Source organism: Oncorhynchus tshawytscha, linkage group LG09, assembly GCF_018296145.1.
Source record: "Oncorhynchus tshawytscha isolate Ot180627B linkage group LG09, Otsh_v2.0, whole genome shotgun sequence".
In the NCBI taxonomy this organism is placed as follows: domain Eukaryota; kingdom Metazoa; phylum Chordata; class Actinopteri; order Salmoniformes; family Salmonidae; genus Oncorhynchus; species Oncorhynchus tshawytscha.
In genome coordinates, this window is record NC_056437.1 from 81233251 (window position 1) to 81253749 (window position 20499).

A 20499-nucleotide genomic window follows, 5' to 3' on the forward strand; every position below is an offset into this window, starting at 1 on the left:
TTCCATGTGTTATTTCATAGTTTTGATGTCTTCACTATTATTCTACAATTTAGAAAATAGTAAAAATTAAGAATAAAATGAGTAGGTGTGTCCAAACTTTTGACTGGTACTGTATATACAAACTGAGTGTACAAAACATTAAGAACACCTGCTCTTTCCATGACACACTTATTGGTGTCACTTGTTAAACCCACTTTAATCAGTGTAGATGAAGGGGAGGAGACGGTTAAAGGGATTTTAAGCCTTGAGACAAGGATTGTGTATGTGTGCCATTCAGAGGCTGAATGGGCAAGACAAAATTTAAGTGCCTTTGAACAGGGTATGGTAGTAGGTGCCAGGCACACCAGTTTGTGTCAATAACTGCAACACTGCTGGTTTTTCACACTCAACAGTTTCCCGTGTGTTCAAGAATGGTCCACCACCCAAAATATATCTAGCCAGCTTGACACAACTGTGGGAAGCATTGAGTAAACATGGGCCAGCATCCCTGTGGAACACTTTCGACACCTTGTAGAGTCCATGCCCCGACAAATTGAGGCTGTTCTGGGGCAAAAGAGGGAGGGAGGGGGTGCAACTCAATATTAGGAAGGTGTTCTTAATGTTTTGTAGACTCTGTATATACTGTATATATTCATGGACATTATAATGAGAGGTAGAGAATGTCTTGGGACATCAAAACTGTCATAGGCTTAGTTTTGGGATCCTTGGGTAAACAATCAGAAGTCGAGGTTTATTGCAGAGGACACTGAGGCTCCAGCTCGTGTAAGGTAATTAGGGAACGCTGGGTCTGTGTCTGGGGATGCAGAGTCCTGTCCTCCAAGCGTTAGCCCAGCTTCATGGGCATGCTGCCACAGCTGACGATTCCTAACAACCCCATGCTTCCTCAGGTATCCCTGACGACAAAACAGGGGTGGCTTTCGATTGGTAAGGGATAAGCGGAAACATGACTCTGTGGGGAGAAGAAACAAGTTCAGTTTTACACATGGTAAAACAGTAATCAAGTAATAAAATGTCTCAACTGAGTGGGCAGAACCGTAATAAAACAGTAATAACACAGATCCTGTATGAAAGTATGTCACAAGTAAACAAACAAATCGTGTGTGATATAAATAGATGAGTAGGAGGTACTGTATATGGAAATATAAAAGACATATCCTAAGGGCATATCTACCCTAGTATAATAAGTTGTTGTAATGAGGAATCAGGTAAGGACATGCTCTACCTGCATAGAAGGCCCTGAGGTCAGTGTGGAGACAGTGTTCCAGGAAGCGCCGCAGTGGCTGGCTGTGGGAGATGGGCCCATCCCACTCAGTCAAGAAGTCCTCGATCATGTGATGCACTGCCTTGGGCCGTGGCAGTGGCCAGCCAACAGGACGGTGTCTCATGTCCCTCTCTGCTTAGGATGGCAGACAAATGAAAGAATAACATGTATTTGTTTTTACATACCTGCGTAGGTTTGAGTGCTGACGTCATACCACAAAGATGCCTTGTACTATACACAGATATACTCTTCATTTGAATGTCATTACTTAACTTAGTCTTCAACACAACCATAAGGTCAAACTGTTTTGTACTCTTCATAAAGATTCTAACATTCTCAGACTCACCAGTGGGAAGTTTGTCGTAGTAATATAGAACAGGGTGGAGGAAGTTGGACCTCCAGGCACGGGTCCACTCTGACTCTGCCCTGCCAGGGCCCAGTGAGTCTGTGCGGTTCAGCCCGTACTGTAAAACCAGAACCAGCAGCCCATGCTTGGAGAGCTGGTGGCCAGACAGAGAAGAGAACTGGGGCAGGGCCTGGAGGGGAAACTCCTCCAGGTACTCACAGTGAGAGCTGACAGGAAAGGAGAAGATTATTAAAAATTTAAATGGTTCACAAATGGATGAATTTAGGATGTGTTTACACAGGCATCCCAATTCTGACCTTTTTTTACACTAATTGGTATTTTTACCAATCACATTAGATCTTTTCACATCAGATCATTTTCAGGGCTGCTCAGATTGGTCAAAATACAGATATAAAAATATCAGAATTTGTCTGCCTGTGCAAACACAGCCTTAGTGAACATAAATTGGGATATCTATAGGCAATCAATCAATGAGAGATTCATTGGTAGAGAAAGGTACATTTCCATGAGGGACAATAATCATGATGAAAAATGTGCACAGTGGTTCAGCACTACTTACCCTCTTAGTAAAATGATGTCTCCAAGTACCCCAAACATTTGGTATGGTCCGGAGGCCTCATTGACCCTCCTCAACAGCCAGGACTGCAGCTGACTGATTGACAGTTTGATTGATGGCCAGGAGTTGCTATGGTAACGCAGCTCAAGGACTCTATGTACAGCACGCACTAGGGTGGAACACATAACAAAGTTACAACAACAAATAGTCAAAAACACACATTTTGTCTATAAAAACATTACTTTATTGACAAATTTGTAATTTCAAAGTTTTTCCCCCCTTTAGAGGCAGTTACTAACTAAGTCATATTTACTCTGTCTACGTTGTAATACCAGCAGTTTGAATGGTTACCTGTGTATCGGAAGCCATGGACGAACCCCCCTGCAGAAGAGCGATAGTCTCTTGAGTGGGCAGCCGTCCCCAGAACAAAAAGGTCTGGGGTTCCCCGCCCCTCGTACCAGGCTGTCACCCCTGGCAACCGCCCCCTGGCACCCTCACTGCTTGGTGGGCGGGCAGAGCTGGAGAGATTAACGGTATCATTAGGACAGGCTGACATTATCTGACTGAAATAGCATGGCTTTTCCGATGAAAATGATAAAACAGAAGATTCACCACTTCCATAGAAAACAATAACTTTAACAGAACTCTTTTTGCATTATGTAAAGACATGCCACTGTAAAGTATTCATTTACATACCCATCAAAGATGCTGAAGTTGAACCGGAACCCCAGGCAGCGGATCACACGATCATATGGCTGGCGGAGAGAGAAGTTGTCATTGTGGTACACAGGCAGGTTTGTCGCTGTGACCTTTGAACTGTTCTTCCCATCCGAACTGTCCAGAAGCTCAGATAGAGTAAGGAACAGCTTGCCACGCTTTTCCTTCCCACTGGATCTGCACTTCTTCTTTCTGCCTGAGCGCTTCTTTTCATCCTCTCCATTTCTGACGATAGCAATGTCCTCAAGGCCTCCCTCCACCAGCCCATCAAGGGACTTTAGCTGGTATGTGTCTAGCAGCTCATTGTTCACAGCTCTGTGGAAGAGAGAAAATAGGTCACTTTGATATGAACAGATTATGCTAAGGGAATAGCAACATACTCTGATCTAAAACACTGCTGCAGGAGTGCTAAATCAGTGAAACAAAAGAAAGAACAATTGGTAGGAGAGGACAATATGGGAGTCAAAACCTGATGATGCCTCTCAGTACCTGAGGTCTCCGACGTAGTGTGTCTGCCAGGCTAGGCGGACCGGGCTCGGGCTGTAGAGATGGATCCGGCTGGCCCGACCCAGGATGCTCTGAGCTGTTTCAAATGCTGAGTTCCCCTTACCCAGGATCAGCACGGCCTGGTCCTTATACTCCTCTGGGTCCACAGGGATGGACTCATAGCCCTCCACCAGGTCTGAGCCCTCAAACTGGACCTTCTGAGGATCCCACAGTCCTGTGGACACCAGGAGGACTCTGTGGGTCAGAGAGAAAGAGAGCGAATCATCTCTTTAATGGTATGCATAGTGGAGAATGTTTCCATATTTCCATCCTTTTACATTAGATATGTGTATAGATATAACACAGTACCTGCATGTATAGTCCAGTCCACGCTGGTCAGTCAGTATGTATCCCCTGCCTCTAGGTGATTCAGACTCCGAGGCCCTGATCTTCCCGATGTCCACCCCATACTGGACCTTCAGCCCCAGCTCCTTCACATACATGGAGAGGTAGCGGGGGAATGAGTCTGCGTCTGGGTAGAGCTCCCGGCTGACTCGCTGAAGCAGCAGGTCGGGCCTGTCACTCAGGAGGGAGTTCCAATCGTGACGAAGGTTGAACTCGCGGTTCCGCCTTCCTGTGTAGATCTTGTTGATGCTGATGAGTTTCCTGTGTCGAGGGTATCTTTAAAGGGACAAAAAAAACATCCATGAGATACAACCCATGTTCATGTACATGGTGTAGATCAGGACATATTTTTATGAGCAGGGCAATAGAGAAAGTTGCATCATTGTTGCACTGTTACAAAATACTTTGCTGAGTTGGAAAATTGATTCAGCAAAGTGCAATACCCGATATAGTCAACACCCATTACTACAGAGGCACTCACATATTGAAGAAGCTCCCTGGCCCCGAGTTCCTCTCCAAGATGATGTAATCTCTCTGACTCTTGGAGAGAAAGTGACCCATCTGAAGGCCAGCAGGCCCGGCACCAAGCACACAGTAGTCATGGTGACGGGTGCTGTTGTGACTGTGGTAGTCATCAGGAAAACATTGGACCAGGGCGACCAGGAGGGCTAGGAGAAGAAGGATAGGGGAATCCATGACCTATGAACGAGTAAAAGGCAATGAAGGCATTTATTAGTGGGAGAGTGAGTTTAGTGAAGGTCATTGCAATACCCTGGTGACCATAATCAACGGCAAATTTAAGTTTTGAAAGCTGCAATCTGAAAATATCCACTGAGCAGCAACCATATTATTGCCAAAGTCATGCAACTCTTTTCCATGGCTTTACCAACATAAGAAGGTCAATTGAAAGGAAATATCAGATAGCATTGTTCAAGTGAGTGGTAGAACAGATAAAGTACGACAATAGCGGGCCTTCATGGGGTGTATCCCCGTGCTTGCCTTGAAACTCTGGCCCGACATCATAACTCGACATGAGGGGATGCAGCTGTACTGGTTGTGAAGCGCTCCACGAGCACAAAATACACAGCATATCTATTAAAGTAGGATGTTTTACCTTTCACTGCAGTGGTTCCCTCTCATCTAATCCCATATAATTTTGCATTTGGTCTGTAAATAAAACTCTCCAACAACCTATAGTCGGGATTTCATAACGGAGCAACATCCCTTGATACGACACTCCAGCATACCACAGTATTCTGACCAATAAACGCTGCTCTATTCTGGCCAATAAGAGCTTGTGTGTAAAATAGAGGGCGTGATAAAATTTAAAGTGATGGACAAGAAATGTTCCATACTTTTGATACAGAAGTATCAAGTAGCAAAAGTAACACATTTGACCTTCTTTATTACAATGTTATAAACTTTGTAATGTTGCAATTTTTGAGATTTTGCGATAATTGTAGTAGTTTGATATTTTGTTAGTGAAATACATATTAATCATCATCAAATGTTAATTAAGTGAAACATAGCATGCATATTATTATAATATCATAAACACAATTAACTATTCATAAAATTCTCATGCCTAGAAATTGCTCTTATGTTTGCCTTCTGCAACTGCAACATACATTTCTGTTGAGTCATGGTATCCCCCTTCTCTATTTTGTTGAGACCTGTTGAATCAGGTTATCTATAGATTGGTAATAGATCAATAGATAAATAATAGACAAATATATGGTAAATCATACAAATTGAATGTTGAACACAAGAGTTTACAATGTAATCCCCGGAAATGAATTTTGACCTGCAGTTAGTCATTTGTGGCTGAAACGTTGTACCAACACAAAGTTCAATGAACACAATGGGAAAAAGAATTGGATTAAATTGGATTATTTTAACCATTGAGTCCTGCCTGCAGTTAAATCAGCATATTGAATCACTCTAGTTATTCAGTCGTGAAGAGGGCACAACAAAGCCTATTCCCTTTCAGGAACCTAAAAGATTTGGCATGGGTCCTCAGATCCTCAAAAGGTTCTACAGCTGCAACACTGGTTGCATCACTGCCTGGTATGACAACTGCTCGGCCTCCAACCGCAAGGCATTACAGAGGGTAGCGTACGGCCCTGTACATCACTGGGGGCTAAGCTGCCTGCCATCCAGGACCTTTACACCAGGCGGTGTCAGAGGAAGGCCCTAAAAATGGTCAAAGACCCTAAGCCACCCGAAGTCTAGGACAAAAAGGCTTCTCAACAGTTTTTACCCCCAAGCCATAAGACTTTGAACGGGTAACCACATGTCTACCCAGACTATTTGCATTGTGTGCCCACCCCAACTACTCTTTTACATTGCTGCTACTCTCTGTTCATCATATATAAGCATAGACACTTTAACTATACATTCATGTACACACACTGCAATTAGCCCGACCAACCAGTGCCCCAGCACATTGGCTAACCGGGCTATCTGCATTGTGTCCCGCCACCCACCAACCCCTCTTTGACGCTACTGCTACTCTCTGTTCATCAAATATGCATAGTCACTTTAACCATATCCACATGTACATACTACCTCAATCAGCCCGACTAACTGGTGCCTGTATATAGCCTCGCTACTGTATATAGCCTCGCTACTGTATATAGCCTCGCTACTGTATATAGCCTCGCTACTGTTATTTTTCACTGTCTTTTTACTGTTGTTTTTATTTATTTACTTACCTATTGTTCACCTAATACCTTAATTTGTATTTTTTAGAAATTGCACTGTTGGTTAGAGCCTGTTAGTAAGCACTTCACTGTAAGGTCTACTACACGTGTTGTATTCGGTGCACGTGACAAATAAACTTTGATTTGATTTGATTAATCTTCAGAAAACTAAAAGGTACATACACTGAGAGCACAAAACATTAGAAACATGACATTCCAGGTGAAAGCTATGATCGCTTATTGATATTACCTGTTAAATCCACTTCAATCCATGTAGTTGAAGGGGAGGAGACAGGTTAAAGAAGGATTTTCAAGCCTTGAGACAATTGAGACATGAATTGCTTATGTATGCCATTCAGAGGGTGAATGGGCAAGATAAAAGTTTTAAGTGTCTTTGAACAGGTTTTGGTAGTAGGTGCCAGGCGCATTGGTTTGAGTGTGTCAAGAACTGCAACGCTGCTGGGTTTTTCACACTCAACAGTTTCCTGTGTGTATCAAGAAGGTCCTCCACCCAAAGGACATCCAGCCAACTTGAAAATCAAATGTGGAATGCTTTCAGCATTGTAACTCAACATGGGCCTCACCTTAGTCAACATACTCAGAATCCCCTGTGGAACTATTCTCTGTTCACTCATGACTTACAGACATAAAGGAGACTGTTTAGCTGACAAGCATTGGGAGAGAAGGAGAGGGAGTCAAATATAAAGGGGACACAGCTCAAAGAAAGATGATATTTACCAGCTGTATAACAAGAACCCTGGCAACTCTTTCACAGACTTGTAATAAACTGTAGTTGGTCATTTTAATAATGTAATGAATGGTCAGACATGGATGTTTGATATGCAGAACCCTGGCAGGTACAGTCATTTTGTAATTGTATTTTTACAGACCAGGTCAGGGCTGATATATGGTAAAGTAAAGGTATTGAACATACAGAACACAATTACTAACTGCAAACTCTGTGCTCACATTGACTGTACTCAGGTAAATCAGGATGTCTTCCTAATGTTCTCCATCTCTCCTCAGGGATTTGTCAGAACAGATAAAAGCATCGACTAAAGAGATCCATGTCAGGGCAGAAAACACCCAACTGATGCTGAGCTATCAGAAGGACAGATAACTCTTCCGCAGTACAAGGTGAAAGCCCATCTGAGAGTATATTAAAACCACTTGCCAAAATAATTTACAGTGGTTTCCCATATTATGAACGGCCTAGAATGCCTTTTGTTTAACTTTCTACATAGTCATGGAAAATGAGCACTCACTGTGTACTAAGTATTCATCTGTAACCCTCTTTTCCATGGCAGCTTCTTCTGTGTTCCTCTACGAGATCTACAAAGCACTGGAAGAGGAGATGGACAGAAATGCTTCACACACCCAGGTGTCGCACCAATATACTTCCCCCAGAACTGGCCCGACTGGAGACACTAGAGAGAGATCTGGAACACTTCTTTGGACAGGAGTGGCAAAAGAGAGTCATCATTCCTGCTGCAACACACAGATATACACAGAGACTTCTGCAAGGTACAGGCTATAGATATACCAACATGCAGGGTAGGCACACTATCTAATTGTGTACCTGCTTAGTAATAACAATTTATTTGTTTCCCTCTTCAGATTGGTGAAGGCAATCCTAAATTGCTGGTGGCCCACGCCATACCCGTTACCTAGGTGACCTGTCAGGAGGACAAGTATTGGGGAAGATTACCCAGAAGTCAATTGGGTTAAGCAGCGGAGAGGGACTGTCGTTTTTCTCCTTCCCTGGAGTGTCAAGCCCTAACCGCTTCAAGCAGCTGTACAGGAGCAGAATGAACAGCATCGAGCTGACCAAGGAGGAGAGGGATGGGGTGCTGGAGGAGGCTATAATGGCCTTCGACCTCAACATCCAGGTGAGTGAAAGAGAAGAGGTTGGAAGCAAACTGGGTAAGAACATAGGTTATGGGAACTAATACAGTAATGAAAAGTCACTATGAAAGTTCTACAGCTGTACCATTGAGAGCATCTTGACTGGCTGCATCACTGCTTGGTATGGCAACTGCACTGCCCTTTGATCGCATGGCGCTACAGAAGTTGGTGCGACAGCCCAGTACGTCACTGAGGCCGAGTTCCCTGCCATTCAGGACCTCTATATCAGGCGGTGTCAAAGGAGGGCCTGGAAAATCGTTGAATACTCCAGCCTCCCAAGTCATATACAGTTCTCTCTGCTTCTGCACTGCAAGCGGTACCGGTGCATCAAGTCTGCCAGGCTTTATCCCCAAGCCATAAGACTGCTAAATAGCTAACTAAATAGCTACACAGAGTTGACCCTTGTATTTTATTTTGCACTGTGTATGCACACTCCAAGACACAAACTCACTCACACAAAATAATATGCACATACATTTATAGACTCTACACAGACACACTCACATACTATCATCATACACACTGCTGCTACTGTTTTATCATATATCCCTATGCATATCTACCGATATCACTCCAGTATCCATGCACATTTTAAATATGGTTCTGGAACTGACTGTCCCTGTATTATAGTATGCTTTCTCGTTTTCTTATTTATTTTTCTCATGTTTTTGTTCTACTTTATTTTTAGTATTACATTCTTATTACTGCATTGTTGGGTTTAGAGCTTACAAGAAAGGCATTTTTTCACTGTACTTGTGCACGTGACATTAAAACTAGCTAAACATGACTGTGAAGAGGAAGTGAAACTGGGAAGGTCTAGTGAACGATGCAGTGTAAACATGTTACTGGGTGCCATCGCATATTGCTGATGATTGTGTACGTCTTGTTCAATGAAGACATCCTGTGTTATTTCTCGTACAGGTCTTTGATGATCTACAGAAAATGTTAAGGGTCACAGAGGAAGCTTATGGTAAGTACAAGCTCATATGCTGATTGGAAATGTGTGATCTTTTGCCTTCCTTTTGTGTTATAGAAAGGTATTACTTTGCTTTTGCAGGGGACCAAGAAAAGGCCGAGACACCAGCTATCATCTCCTCTTTGTCCATCATGCAGTTGTCACTGGGTATTTGTGTTGCTTTAGCAACAGTCAGAATGGGTATCTATGTATTCTAAAGCCTTGAAATAGGTCCTTAAATATGTATTTTTATGTAGTTGACAGAATCACTTCACTAGTCATAACCACCTAAGGGTGTGTGCACTTACAGCACTTTGTCACGACTTTTTAAAAAAACACCTAAGGCAATCTTAAAATGAAAATTGACATGTATTAATTGCAATATCTTTGTATATGTATCATTAAAGATTATGCACACCATTTCAACATAAGAAATGTCTAAATAAAGAAGTTTGCTATTTATTTTCAAAACAAAATACCTTACACAATGATTCTACGTTAACAATCTTTAGGGCATTCTCACATCAATTTTCTTACCCCAAACAATTCAACAACAATACAGTTCATCCAACTGTTGGCTTAACTTGGCAAAGCAACACATGAAAAGGTAGACATCAGTGGCTCTGTAGTGGCTCTGTGGTCTAAGATGGAGAAGACATATCGACGTGACTTCATGAAGATGTCCACTGGCTTGTGAGGAAGAGTGAATTGAGGAGACACCGGTCCCTTCTACTATTTACAAAGCCCATCGTGACTTAATCTTTTGTGCGTATATCTTTTTGTGAGACTACTTGACTCTGTAGAGCACCTTCCTCTGCATGCGGTGCTGCAGCTCTCCCTCTCCTCATCATCAGGTGAAGGACCTTGTAGATGGCCTGCTCTGGATACTTCTGTATATGGGAGAGGGTAGAGAGAGATTCTGATCAGTGGACAGGTAAACAGGCTACAGGGCAACACGTAGGCCAACTGAGGACAGCACTGAATCATATAGACAAATGCCAAACATTCCAATGCCCAAAGTACTTCAATGTATTTGACCAAGTGGTTCCGTCTCTGTTCAACACAGTATACGTTCAAAGTAGACTAGTGTAACTGACCTGCTTGGTGAAGTCCTGGACGATGCTGTGCTCGGACACCTGGGAGCCAATGGCAAAGCGTCTCTTCAGCTGCTTCCAACACGGGAAATCATCTCTGGTCCTCCTGAGTGGTGAAACCCTCCACACCCGAGAGGCTGCCGGACAGCGCAGCGTCCAGTGTGGACACCTGGAAGAGCCGCAAGGCCCCTGTTAACACTCCTCTCCAGCCACGGCTTCTGCAGCTTCATCTTGCCAGAGACTCAGAGATGCGCACCACAGCCTCCAACTGCCTGCAGTGGACCACGGAGAACAAAGCATTATGACACTGAAGATGGACAGTATCCTGACTGGTAAAGATGTTGGCAGGTGAAGTATCATATAGGTACCGGACAGTGATGGGGATGGAGGCTCTCCTGTCCTCTCCCTCTCATGTTCCCCTCGCTCCACTCCTCATCACACGATCTGTTCTTCAGCTTTCAGCTGCCGCCGCAGAGACGTTCCACATTTCCTGTCAGGGCACATTTGACCGTTACAAACCAAACCCTTCATGTTACATACTAGCTGTCAGTATGGTTTCTCTGGTAGAGTTCATCTCATCTGAAACAGAAAGAACATACACAGAAGAAATCTGCAAAAAAAGATTTTTCAAGACTCACGTTCAGCACAGGCATGTACTCTTCAGTGTCCATGTGTTTCTTTACCTCCAAACCCTCAGTCTGGAGTATGAGCACTGAGATGGGACGTTCATCACGTGGCGGGCCAGAGTCTGAGAGAGAAAAGAAGGTCAATGGCTAACACTCCACTAGCCTATGATGAAGCCCTGTGCATAGGGTTCCCTCCACACACAGAGGCACAGAACAGACCCCTCACCATGTCTCTCTGATGGTCTTGTCCTTGAGGATAAAGACCATGTCAGAGGACAAGATGGTAGGCATGAAGATACGATGTTGTCCTCTCCCTTTGTCGTCCCAACGGCCACTTGGCAGCAGCCAGCACCGAAGCGGGAGTTCAATTGGTGAGCAAATGAAGATGGTCTGTGCTCCATCCTGGATGTAATTCATGGTCTAAATCTGAAAAGAAAGAGAGACACAGTTAAGATCTGCTCTGAACCAGTCATATTCAGCAATTGATTTTTTCCATGTTTCTTTACCTTGTCAAACTACATGCACACACACCTGTCACCAGCACCATGGCTCCTCCCTCCATGATGAAGCCACGGGGTGACAGGGTCCCCAGGACAGAGGCCGTCAGACCAGCAGCACTGCTGCCTTTACCTGAGGTATACACCTGACAGAGGGAGAGAGAGAGAGAGAGAAGATACGGGTTAGCGCACGATAGGGGTCACTAGCATGCTGATAAATTAAATTGTCAGCAAATGAAACTTCTGGAATCCATCCTTGTAATTCTGGTCTAAATCTATGTTGAGGGAGTGTCATGATTGCAAATATATATATATTTTTTCAATTAATCTTGAATACACACACACACACACACACACACACACACACACACACACACATACGAATTAATATAAATTAATATAATCATTCATCAAGCCCATCCTTACCCCAATGGGAGAGCACCTCTCCACAAACTTGAGCAGCTGAGACTTAGCAGTACCGGGTCTCCCAGCATTAGCAAGTTGATGTCTCCTCTACGGGTCAGCCCGTCAGGCAGCCTGAGAGAGAGGAAAGGTCATTACACATACACACTGGAGAGAAATCTACTCACATCAAAATCTATTAAAATTCTACATGCCATTTCCAATGTTTATGACTTACCTCTTCCTGGAGCCGCTCAAACAGCAGCAGGCGATGGCCTTTTTCAGGTCATCACTGCCGTGAGATGGAAGGAGCGAGGGAACGGGCGAGGAGCCGTAGACGTCGGGGGGAGGAGGCCAACACTCTCAGCTCCTCTTCTTCCTGTGGGGAGACTGACCCTGTGGCCCCGCGACCTGAGAGACAAAGATAGCATTATATCTATAACACTATCCCACATAGGACATAATGTTGGGATAAGTAATCTAACCTCTAGTAGCCTTATCGTGCCTACCTGCTCCCTCTGTGTCCTGCTGAATGCCCATCACACGGAGGTAGGAGGAGCGGATGCCTACGCCTGCACTTTTTTATCTCTGCCCTTGCCCTTAGCTTGGGCCACCTTCTTGATTGAGTAGATCCCCATGATGGTCACTCTGTTCCCAGGGGACCACACGGTCACACAGGTACCTGAGGGGAGGCAGAACATGAGCTGTAATGTGGTATGTACTGCGGTCTCCACTTTGCACTGTGTGTATATATCGGCATATGTTAATTGTATTTAATTGAGAATATTGAGGCACACAGACGATGTTGTGTGTTGCACCTGTCACAGTAGAGCTGCAGGTGGCGGGGCATCTCTCCGTGTGGCACAGCATCTGGAGACTCCTGCAAACGGAGGGTCTGAAGTCCACACAGACACAACGGTCTGGAATTATGAAGTAGGGATCTATAGGACACCTCACCCTGCCTGCCTGCTCACTGAGAGAGAGATGTTTAAGAATGAAATCACACACATGATAAAGCAGATGATTTTACACACACAAATACTTTGGTGCATTTTTTTCCATGCACTGGAGTGTGTGCACACAAACACTCAACAACTCAGAGCGTTGCACCTCACGTGTTGCACCTTCGGGAAGAGCGTAGCCCTGCAGGCCTGGGGGCAGGGAGAGATGTTACTGATGACAGAGCGACAGCCACGACACTGCAAACACACTCTGGTGGCCTTGGCCCGCACAGCCGTGGCAGAGATGACGATCCCAGGGACCTTCACCAGCCTGGACACCTGCTCCGACTACCAGAGAGAAAGAGATGGAGAGTTCAGAGTCATGGCATTTACATGGATGGGAAATTGAGGGACATCTTTCATGCCACCTTCTACATGAACCAACTGAAAGCTGAAAGGCCCAGCATTGTATCCTCAGATAGTCCTACCTTGAGGTTGCGGATGGAGGCAGGATGGGCATCACTCTTCAGCATGACCTGGATTTCCTGCACTGTCTCCTCTCCCAGGGGCCTGGGACGGGTCACCTCGTCAGCCACCTCCTGGGCAGCCTCCTCCAGCTGCCAATCATAATGTCAGGGCTCAGTTTAAAGGGATAATTTTCAGATATAATTATTTGCCAAATAATTATAATACAAGATCAGCATGATAAGATCAGGGACAGAATATATAGGAATCCATCAAATCCATGAATTATTCAACCTGCAATTTCTCCAATTAAAACTCCTCAAATTATTTGTCTGTTATTAGTCTATTCAATCTTCTCACCAGCGGCAGGTTCTCAGAGGGCAGCTTGTACAGGCAGTCTGACAGGTCCTCGTCAAAGCTGGCCAGGTCTTCCATCTCCACCTCCACCCAGTACTCCCCCAGGGTGTAGTGTCTCTTAAGGTCATCTCTACACAGCAGAAAATGTCAACAATACAACATGAACAATAAGATATATAAATAGCTTAAAACAGAACGCGAATATAATCATAGGGTAAAACAAACTAAATACAAACTAAATACAAACTCAATCACAGGACCTTGAAGAATCTAACTTTATTCCTTCAAGACCATTGTGGTGATCAGTGGTAGTTAGCTAACGTTACAGTAACCGGCTAACTGTTAGCTAACTTAACGTAGGGGATCTGTAGAACATCATACCAACAGGCGGTAACCATCGACAATGACTTCGTGGCACTTAATACAATCTCTAGTTTACCTGTATTTATAGGTGAAACCGGTGCGATCCGTCCCAACTCTGAACTGCCGAAGAAATTCACGGAATCGTTTCTTGATCTGGCTCCGTTTTACTCCACCTTCATCCCCGGGTCCATCTCCCCCGCCGAAGCTGTCACTGTAATAAACTCCAGGGTCGTCGAAACCAGACATAATGCACCGATTATACCTACAAAGTGGTATAGATTATGTTTAATAATCCTAAAAGCAACAGTTTTTGGTGATTGACGCCAATGATCTTCTGTGGACAATGAATTCCACGCAAACTCTTTCCGGCAAAAAAATCGTCACTTACCGGCGAGGTCGAGTAGTGACGCTTGCCATTGGGAGATATGATCGACTAGTGATAATGATTGGCTGAATACATTGCAGGAGGCGTATCCTGATTGTAGAAGGGTGGGACTTGCAAGAGTTTGTGGCGGAAAAGAACGGGATAAAAAAAAAAAAAACATACGACCAAGCCAGGGACATTACATTGTGGTGGCTCTACAACAAACTGAAACAACAACTCTGTTCGTTGTGTTTACAAAGTTACTATTGATGCAAGCACCGTTTATTGCTCGAAATAAAAACAATACTTTAAAATATCTTCTAGCTTACCCAGTATTACAACCATATCTAGCTAGCTCCATTGGAAAATACCAACGTTTGTTAACAAAAAAGTATTTTATTCATTCAATTGCAACACAAATAGTATTGACCACAATTGAGCTTCATCTGTAATACATTACCCTGTATGTAATAAATTATCATTGTCGCACTCTCATTCATAGGCCTCCTGTGTAACCTGTAACCGCAGTCCAAACTCTGCAAGCTCCTTGTCTTTTTTTTAACTTGCTTATTGGCAGCAAAATGATCCACGAGTTCTTCTTTTAAGGCACAGAACTCCATGCTTCCCTGCCTGTCTGTATGAAAGCATCCACAGCGTGGTCAATGTCCTGGTCAGTGTGGGCCGCTGAGATCTGGACCCGATTCTGGCTTTGCCCTTTGGTACCACTGGGTAGGAGAACAATCACATACACTCCTGTGGAGACAGAATAATGGGTACTTATAGTAGATAGACATAAACACTGAATACTACAAATTCTTCAAGAAAGGAGCAGATTGGAGGCCTGATTCAAATTCATATTTTTTTCCAGCCCTTGTATTCAAGCAGTGTAGTTTGCAGCTAATAAACTGTGGGTCTCTGATTGTCAGCTCCCATTTTGTGAGACAAAATTGTTGAATACAAAATATCAATGAGTATCTCTGTCTCCCTCTACAGGTTGATGTGTCCACTCATTTGGAATCCCACAGAAATATTTTTGATCAGGTTTTCAAAAATAGTTCAGTTCTATAAAATGAGTGGACAAAAAAATCCAGAGTATTTCCGACCAATATACAGATTGTGTTGTAATGTTTGATAATGCTTGAAATGTGCTTGTGCTCCATTCATATTCAGCCTGAACAGTTGCCTCACCTAGTTTCAGCATGTCATCAGCCATCAGAGAGGCTAGTCTGGCATCCCCCAGCATCACAGGACAGATAGGGTGGTCAGAGCCTGAGATGGTGAACCCAGCCTCGGTCATTTTGTTTCTGAACCTACGAGAGGGGGAGTGAATGAAGACATTACAGAAATAGCCATCGTTACTTATACAGTATCAATGCCTTCAACTGTCATGGTTGCTAACTGGGTTCTCTGGGAAACATGTAGTGCTCTTGAAACTGTAAACATGTGTGGAAGGACACCAGTGGAGGTTGCTAAGCAGAGAGACAAAGCTCATAATAATGTCTGAACGAGCAAATGGAATGGTTGGATCACTATACCACTCCAGCCATTACCACAAGCCCATCCTCCCCAATTAAATGTGCCACCATCCTCCTGTATGGAGGACAATAATAGATAAGAGATGAAACAAGCAAAGTGTTTCATGCAGAATAAACACAAATCTTGTCACTTTTTCAGCACAAGGGATTCGTCAATCTCAAGGTCATTGTTTCTGTCCAAAAATTATGCAGAAAATTAATCCATGCTTTTGTCACTTCTAGGTTAGACTACTGCAATGCTCTACTTTCCTGCTACCCAGATAAAGCACTAACAACTTCAGATAGTGCTAAGCACGGCTACTAAAATCTTGACTAGAACCAATTTTTTAAATCATATTACCCAGTGCTAGCCTCTCTAGACTGGCTTCCTGTTAAGGCAAGGGCTGATTTCAAGGTTTTACTGCTAACCTATAAAGCATTACACGGCTTGCTCCTACCTATCTTTCCGATTTGGTCCTGCCATACCTATACGTACGCTTGCGGTCACAAGATGCAGGCCTCTTACTGTCCCTAGAATTTCTAAGCAAATAGCTGGAGGCAGGGCTTTTTCCTATAGTGCTCCATTTTTTATGGAACAGTCTGCCTACCCATGTGAGAGACACACACTCGGTCTCAACCTTTATATCTGTATTGAAGACTCATCTCTTCAGTAGGTCCTATGATTGAGTGTAGACCCAGGAGTGTGAAGGTGAACGGAAAGGCACTGGAGCAACAAACCGCCCTTGCTGTCTCTGCCTGGCCGGTTCCCCTCTCTCCACTGGGATTCTCTGCCTCTAACCCTATTACTGGTGCTCTTCCATGCCGTCCCTAGGAGGGGTGCGTCATTTGAGTGGGTTGAGTCACTGACGTGATCTGCCTGTCCGGGTTGGCGACCCCCCCCTTGGATTGTGCCTTGGCGGAGATCTTTGTGGGCTATACTCGGCCTTAGTAAGTCTCAGGATAGTAAGTTGGTGGTTGAAGATATCCCTCTAGTGTTGTGGGGGGCTGTGCTTTGGCAAAGTGGGTGGGGTTATATCCTGCCTGTTTGGCCCTGTCCAGGGGGTATCGTCAGATGGGGCCAGTGTCTCCCGACCCCTCCAATCTCAACCTCCAGTATTTATGCAGCAGAAATGTGTATGTCGGGGGGGGCATGGGTCAGTCTGTTATATCTGGAGTATTTCTCCTGTCTTATCCGGTGTCCTATGTGAATTTAAGTATGCTCTCTCTAATTCTCTCTCAGAGGACCTAAGCCTTAGGACCATGCCTCAGGACTACCTTGCATGATGACTCCTTGCTGTCCCGAGTCCACCTTGCTGTTCTGCCTGCAGCTTTGGAACCCTGACCTGTTCACCGGACGTACTACCTGTCCCAGACCTGCTGTTTTCAACTCTCTAGAGACAGCAGGAGCGGTAGAGATGCTCTGAATGATCAGCTATGAAAAGCCAACTGACACTGACTCCTGAGGTGCTGACCTGCACCCTCGACAACCACTGTGATTATTATTATTTGACCCTGCTGGTCATTTATGAACATTTGAACATCTTGGCCATGTTCTGTTGTAATCTCCACCCGGCCCAGCCCGAAGAGGACTGGCCACCCCTCATAGCCTGGTTCCTCTCTAGGTTTCTTCCTTTTTTTTGGCACTTCTAGGGAGTTTTGCGGTTTGGGGTTTTAGGCTGGGTTTCTGAACAGCACTTTGTGACATCAGCTGATGTAAGAAGGGCTTTATAAATAGATTTGATTGATTCAATTGCTCTTTTCAAACATGTCATATTCACTATTCATGATTTTGCTCATACGTGGTTTTCACAAAGACCAACACAAAAAGGCTTATCTGTTTTTGTCCGTGCTCCTATGTTAAACCGTTCCATAAGCTTAGATGGTTTCTACCACATTCACCAAAACAGAGGCCCTGGTCCCCTCCCCGATTCCCACCTCATGGTATTGTCCCCGACACTCTGAGCAACCTCATTGGAAGCGAGGAGCAGCTCGACAGCCCGGGTAGCACAACCCACGACAGGAGGGGGTAGGGAGTTGGAGAAGAGGTACGGACGAGAGCGCTGCCTCAGCAGGTCAATCAGAGGTTTAGGACCCACTGTGTACCCAGCTGAGAGAAAAAAACAGAAACCCATATCCACCTTATACAGTGCATTTGGAAAGTATTCAGGCTCCTTGACTTTTTCCACACATTTTGTTACATTTACAGCCCCCAACAACAAAATATATGATGAAATATTACATTTACGTAAGTATTCAGACCCTTTACTCAGTACTCTGTTGAAGCATATTTGGCAGCGATAACAGCATTGATTCTTCTTGGGTATGACGCTACAATCTAAGCTTGGCACACATGTATTTGGGAGTTCTCCCATTCTTCTCTGCAGATACTCTCAAGCTCTGTCAGGTTGGAAGGGGAGCGTCGCTGCACAGCTATTTTCAGGTCTCTCCATGGCCAATTGTCCGGTAAGTGGGGTTCGCACATTTAATTTGCAAGTAACAGAAAGTAGCCTACTTCAAATAAAACATTTAGTTTTTCAATTAAACCCGTAGAAAACCGAAACCAATGATAAAAAATATTAGCAACCAAATAAACAAAGCAGTCTCTAAGTCCGTGATTGGGAGTCCCATAGGGCAGCGCACAATTGGCCCAGCGTCTTCAGGGTTTGGCCAAGGTAGGCTGTCATTGTAAATAAGAATTTCTTCTTAATTGACTTGCCTAGTTAAATAAAGGTTACATACATAAAATTCCTTCCACTTGTACACAGGATACAGAAATGGAGGTAAACAGCTTATTCTGAAAAAGACCAAGACAACAATCTTGATTTATACTGAACAAAAATATAAACAACACGTAACACGGCTCAAATTGGTTCACATCCCGATTAGTAAGCATTTCTCATTTGCTGGGGACAAAAGGACACAAACATGTGTAGTTTTGTCAAACAACACAATGCCACAGAGTTCTCCATTTGAGGGAACATGCAACCAGCATGCAAGAAGGTCCACCAGAACTATTGCCAGATAATCATTGGGCCTAGCAGACAAGTGTAACCCAGCCCAGCGGACCTTTGCCCTTCCAGGCCCAACCAGGTTGCGCCCCTGCCCAGTCATGTGATATCCATAGATTAGGGCCTAATTACATTTATTTCATGAATTGTAACTCAGTAAAATGGTCAATTATGTTTTAGTTCAGTATAGTTTTAGATACCATGCAGAATAGATTTACAGATCAAAAATGCAGTATTTCAGAGAACCAAACATTGGCCTAGTTTATGCTTCACAACACATTTCTAAATTGCCTCTTCCATACTTTGGTTTTAGGCATGTTCGTTTTTAAAACGTTGAACTTGGGATATCAATTCCTTGTATCAGGAAAAAATACATAGTTCAACTTCCCCTTGCCACAGCTGTTTGGAGCCCTTCAACACTTTGCTGTTCCGTGTAAAAGTTATGGCATTCCAGTTTCTTCAGACAACTTTTAAAGTTGATATGACAAAAGCATTAACACTCCTGTAAGTACTTGACAGATTCAACATGCTTTTTTAAATGACATTGGAAATTGCAAAACCTTTGTGTTATTCAATCACAGAAATCAGCCCACACGCTGAGCACCCATCTCAGAGTGAATAAAAACAAACTATCTTTAAGACTTCACCTGTGTTTAATGTTACAGTAATTCATCATGACATTGTGTAACATTTGATAAACTTCAAGTACTCCAGAAACAAATTCGTTTGTATTGCTCTTCCTAAAAGTGTCCTGTATTACAAACGGGATTCATCATGAGCATCACATAATTCATTTCCTCTAATTATAGCTTATTGCAATCTACTAACATTGTGTTTATCATGCCTGCATTTTCTGGAATGCACACCATTCAATGTTTATCTGAAAATATTGGGCATATTTCATTCTCTTCTAAGAAATGTAACAGGAATTAAACTCAATCATTGTGCAAATGTTTGTATCCGTAGCCATACCAGAGGAGGCTGATGGTAGGAGCTATAGGAGGATGGGCTCATTATAATGTCTAGAATGGAATAATGGAACAGTACCAAAGATAAGGAAACCACATGTTTGACTCCATTCCACTGAATTCCATTCCAGCCATTATAATAAGCCAATCCTCCTATAGCTCCTGCCACCAGCCTCCTCTGCTGGATATCCATATACATAGTGGCACGGGACGACTTAAGTTCTTATCATAAAACACTCTTTAGTGTAAGTTAAAAACACTTGGTCCAAGTTAATTTAGCCTTAACATAAAAATATGCATTAAACATACTAGATAAAGACCTTAACCCAGGAGAGTTGAACATAAAGTAGTTCACCTGAGTGTCAGTAGCACAACCCAATTGTCAGGAGTTGTTGTTCCCACCAGTCATTTACTCACTGTATGTGCCAATCATACATTCAGCCAGTTCAGTCCTCTCACACTATTTGGGAAAATGGCATTGGTATGTGACAGGTTGCAGCTTGGCCTATGACTCAGAGTAGTTGTTGTCGTCACGAGAAGAAGCTT

General features: G+C 43.8%; 1 protein-coding gene, 1 long non-coding RNA gene and 2 pseudogenes across 3 annotated transcripts; 1 reads left to right on the forward strand and 3 right to left on the reverse strand.

The window, feature by feature from the left end:
• Positions 1-570: 570 nt before the first annotated feature.
• On the reverse strand, positions 571-5043 carry LOC112234502 (FAD-dependent oxidoreductase domain-containing protein 2-like). 2 transcript variants are annotated; one of them, XM_024402666.2, is made up of 10 exons: positions 4907-5043; positions 4274-4491; positions 3757-4068; positions 3391-3642; positions 2881-3216; positions 2536-2702; positions 2188-2353; positions 1608-1834; positions 1223-1393; positions 571-949 (listed from the first exon to the last, which is right to left on the reverse strand). In XM_024402666.2, the coding sequence occupies exons 2-10, from the start codon at positions 4486-4488 to the stop codon at positions 717-719; spliced, it is 2079 nt and encodes a 692-aa protein (XP_024258434.1). In that variant the 5' UTR covers positions 4489-4491; positions 4907-5043; the 3' UTR covers positions 571-716. The 2 variants fall into 2 exon arrangements, with proteins under 2 accessions (XP_024258434.1, XP_024258433.1); XM_024402665.2 differs by having other exon boundaries at positions 1223-1396.
• A 2282-nt stretch (positions 5044-7325) lies between these two features.
• Positions 7326-10113, forward strand: LOC121847286 (annotated as a pseudogene).
• Positions 10114-10141: 28 nt separating this feature from the next.
• On the reverse strand, positions 10142-14450 carry LOC112234499 (annotated as a pseudogene).
• A 727-nt stretch (positions 14451-15177) lies between these two features.
• Positions 15178-18054, reverse strand: LOC121847244. The gene is made up of 3 exons (XR_006084179.1): positions 17913-18054; positions 15652-15773; positions 15178-15216 (listed from the first exon to the last, which is right to left on the reverse strand). It is a non-coding gene; the product is annotated as an uncharacterized LOC121847244 (long non-coding RNA).
• Positions 18055-20499: the final 2445 nt, after the last annotated feature.

Excerpts from the sequence above, each read along its gene's own strand:
- LOC112234502 (XM_024402665.2), bottom strand. The coding sequence starts at position 4,488 with ATGGATTCCCCTATCCTTCTTCTCCTAGCCCTCCTGGTCGCCCTGGTC. Across the intron at positions 3,643-3,756 it reads GGACTGGACTATACATGCAG|AGTCCTCCTGGTGTCCACAG; the intron begins GTACTGTGTTAT and ends TCTGACCCACAG. Across the intron at positions 1,397-1,607 it reads CTACGACAAACTTCCCACTG|CAGAGAGGGACATGAGACAC; the intron begins GTGAGTCTGAGA and ends TGCCATCCTAAG.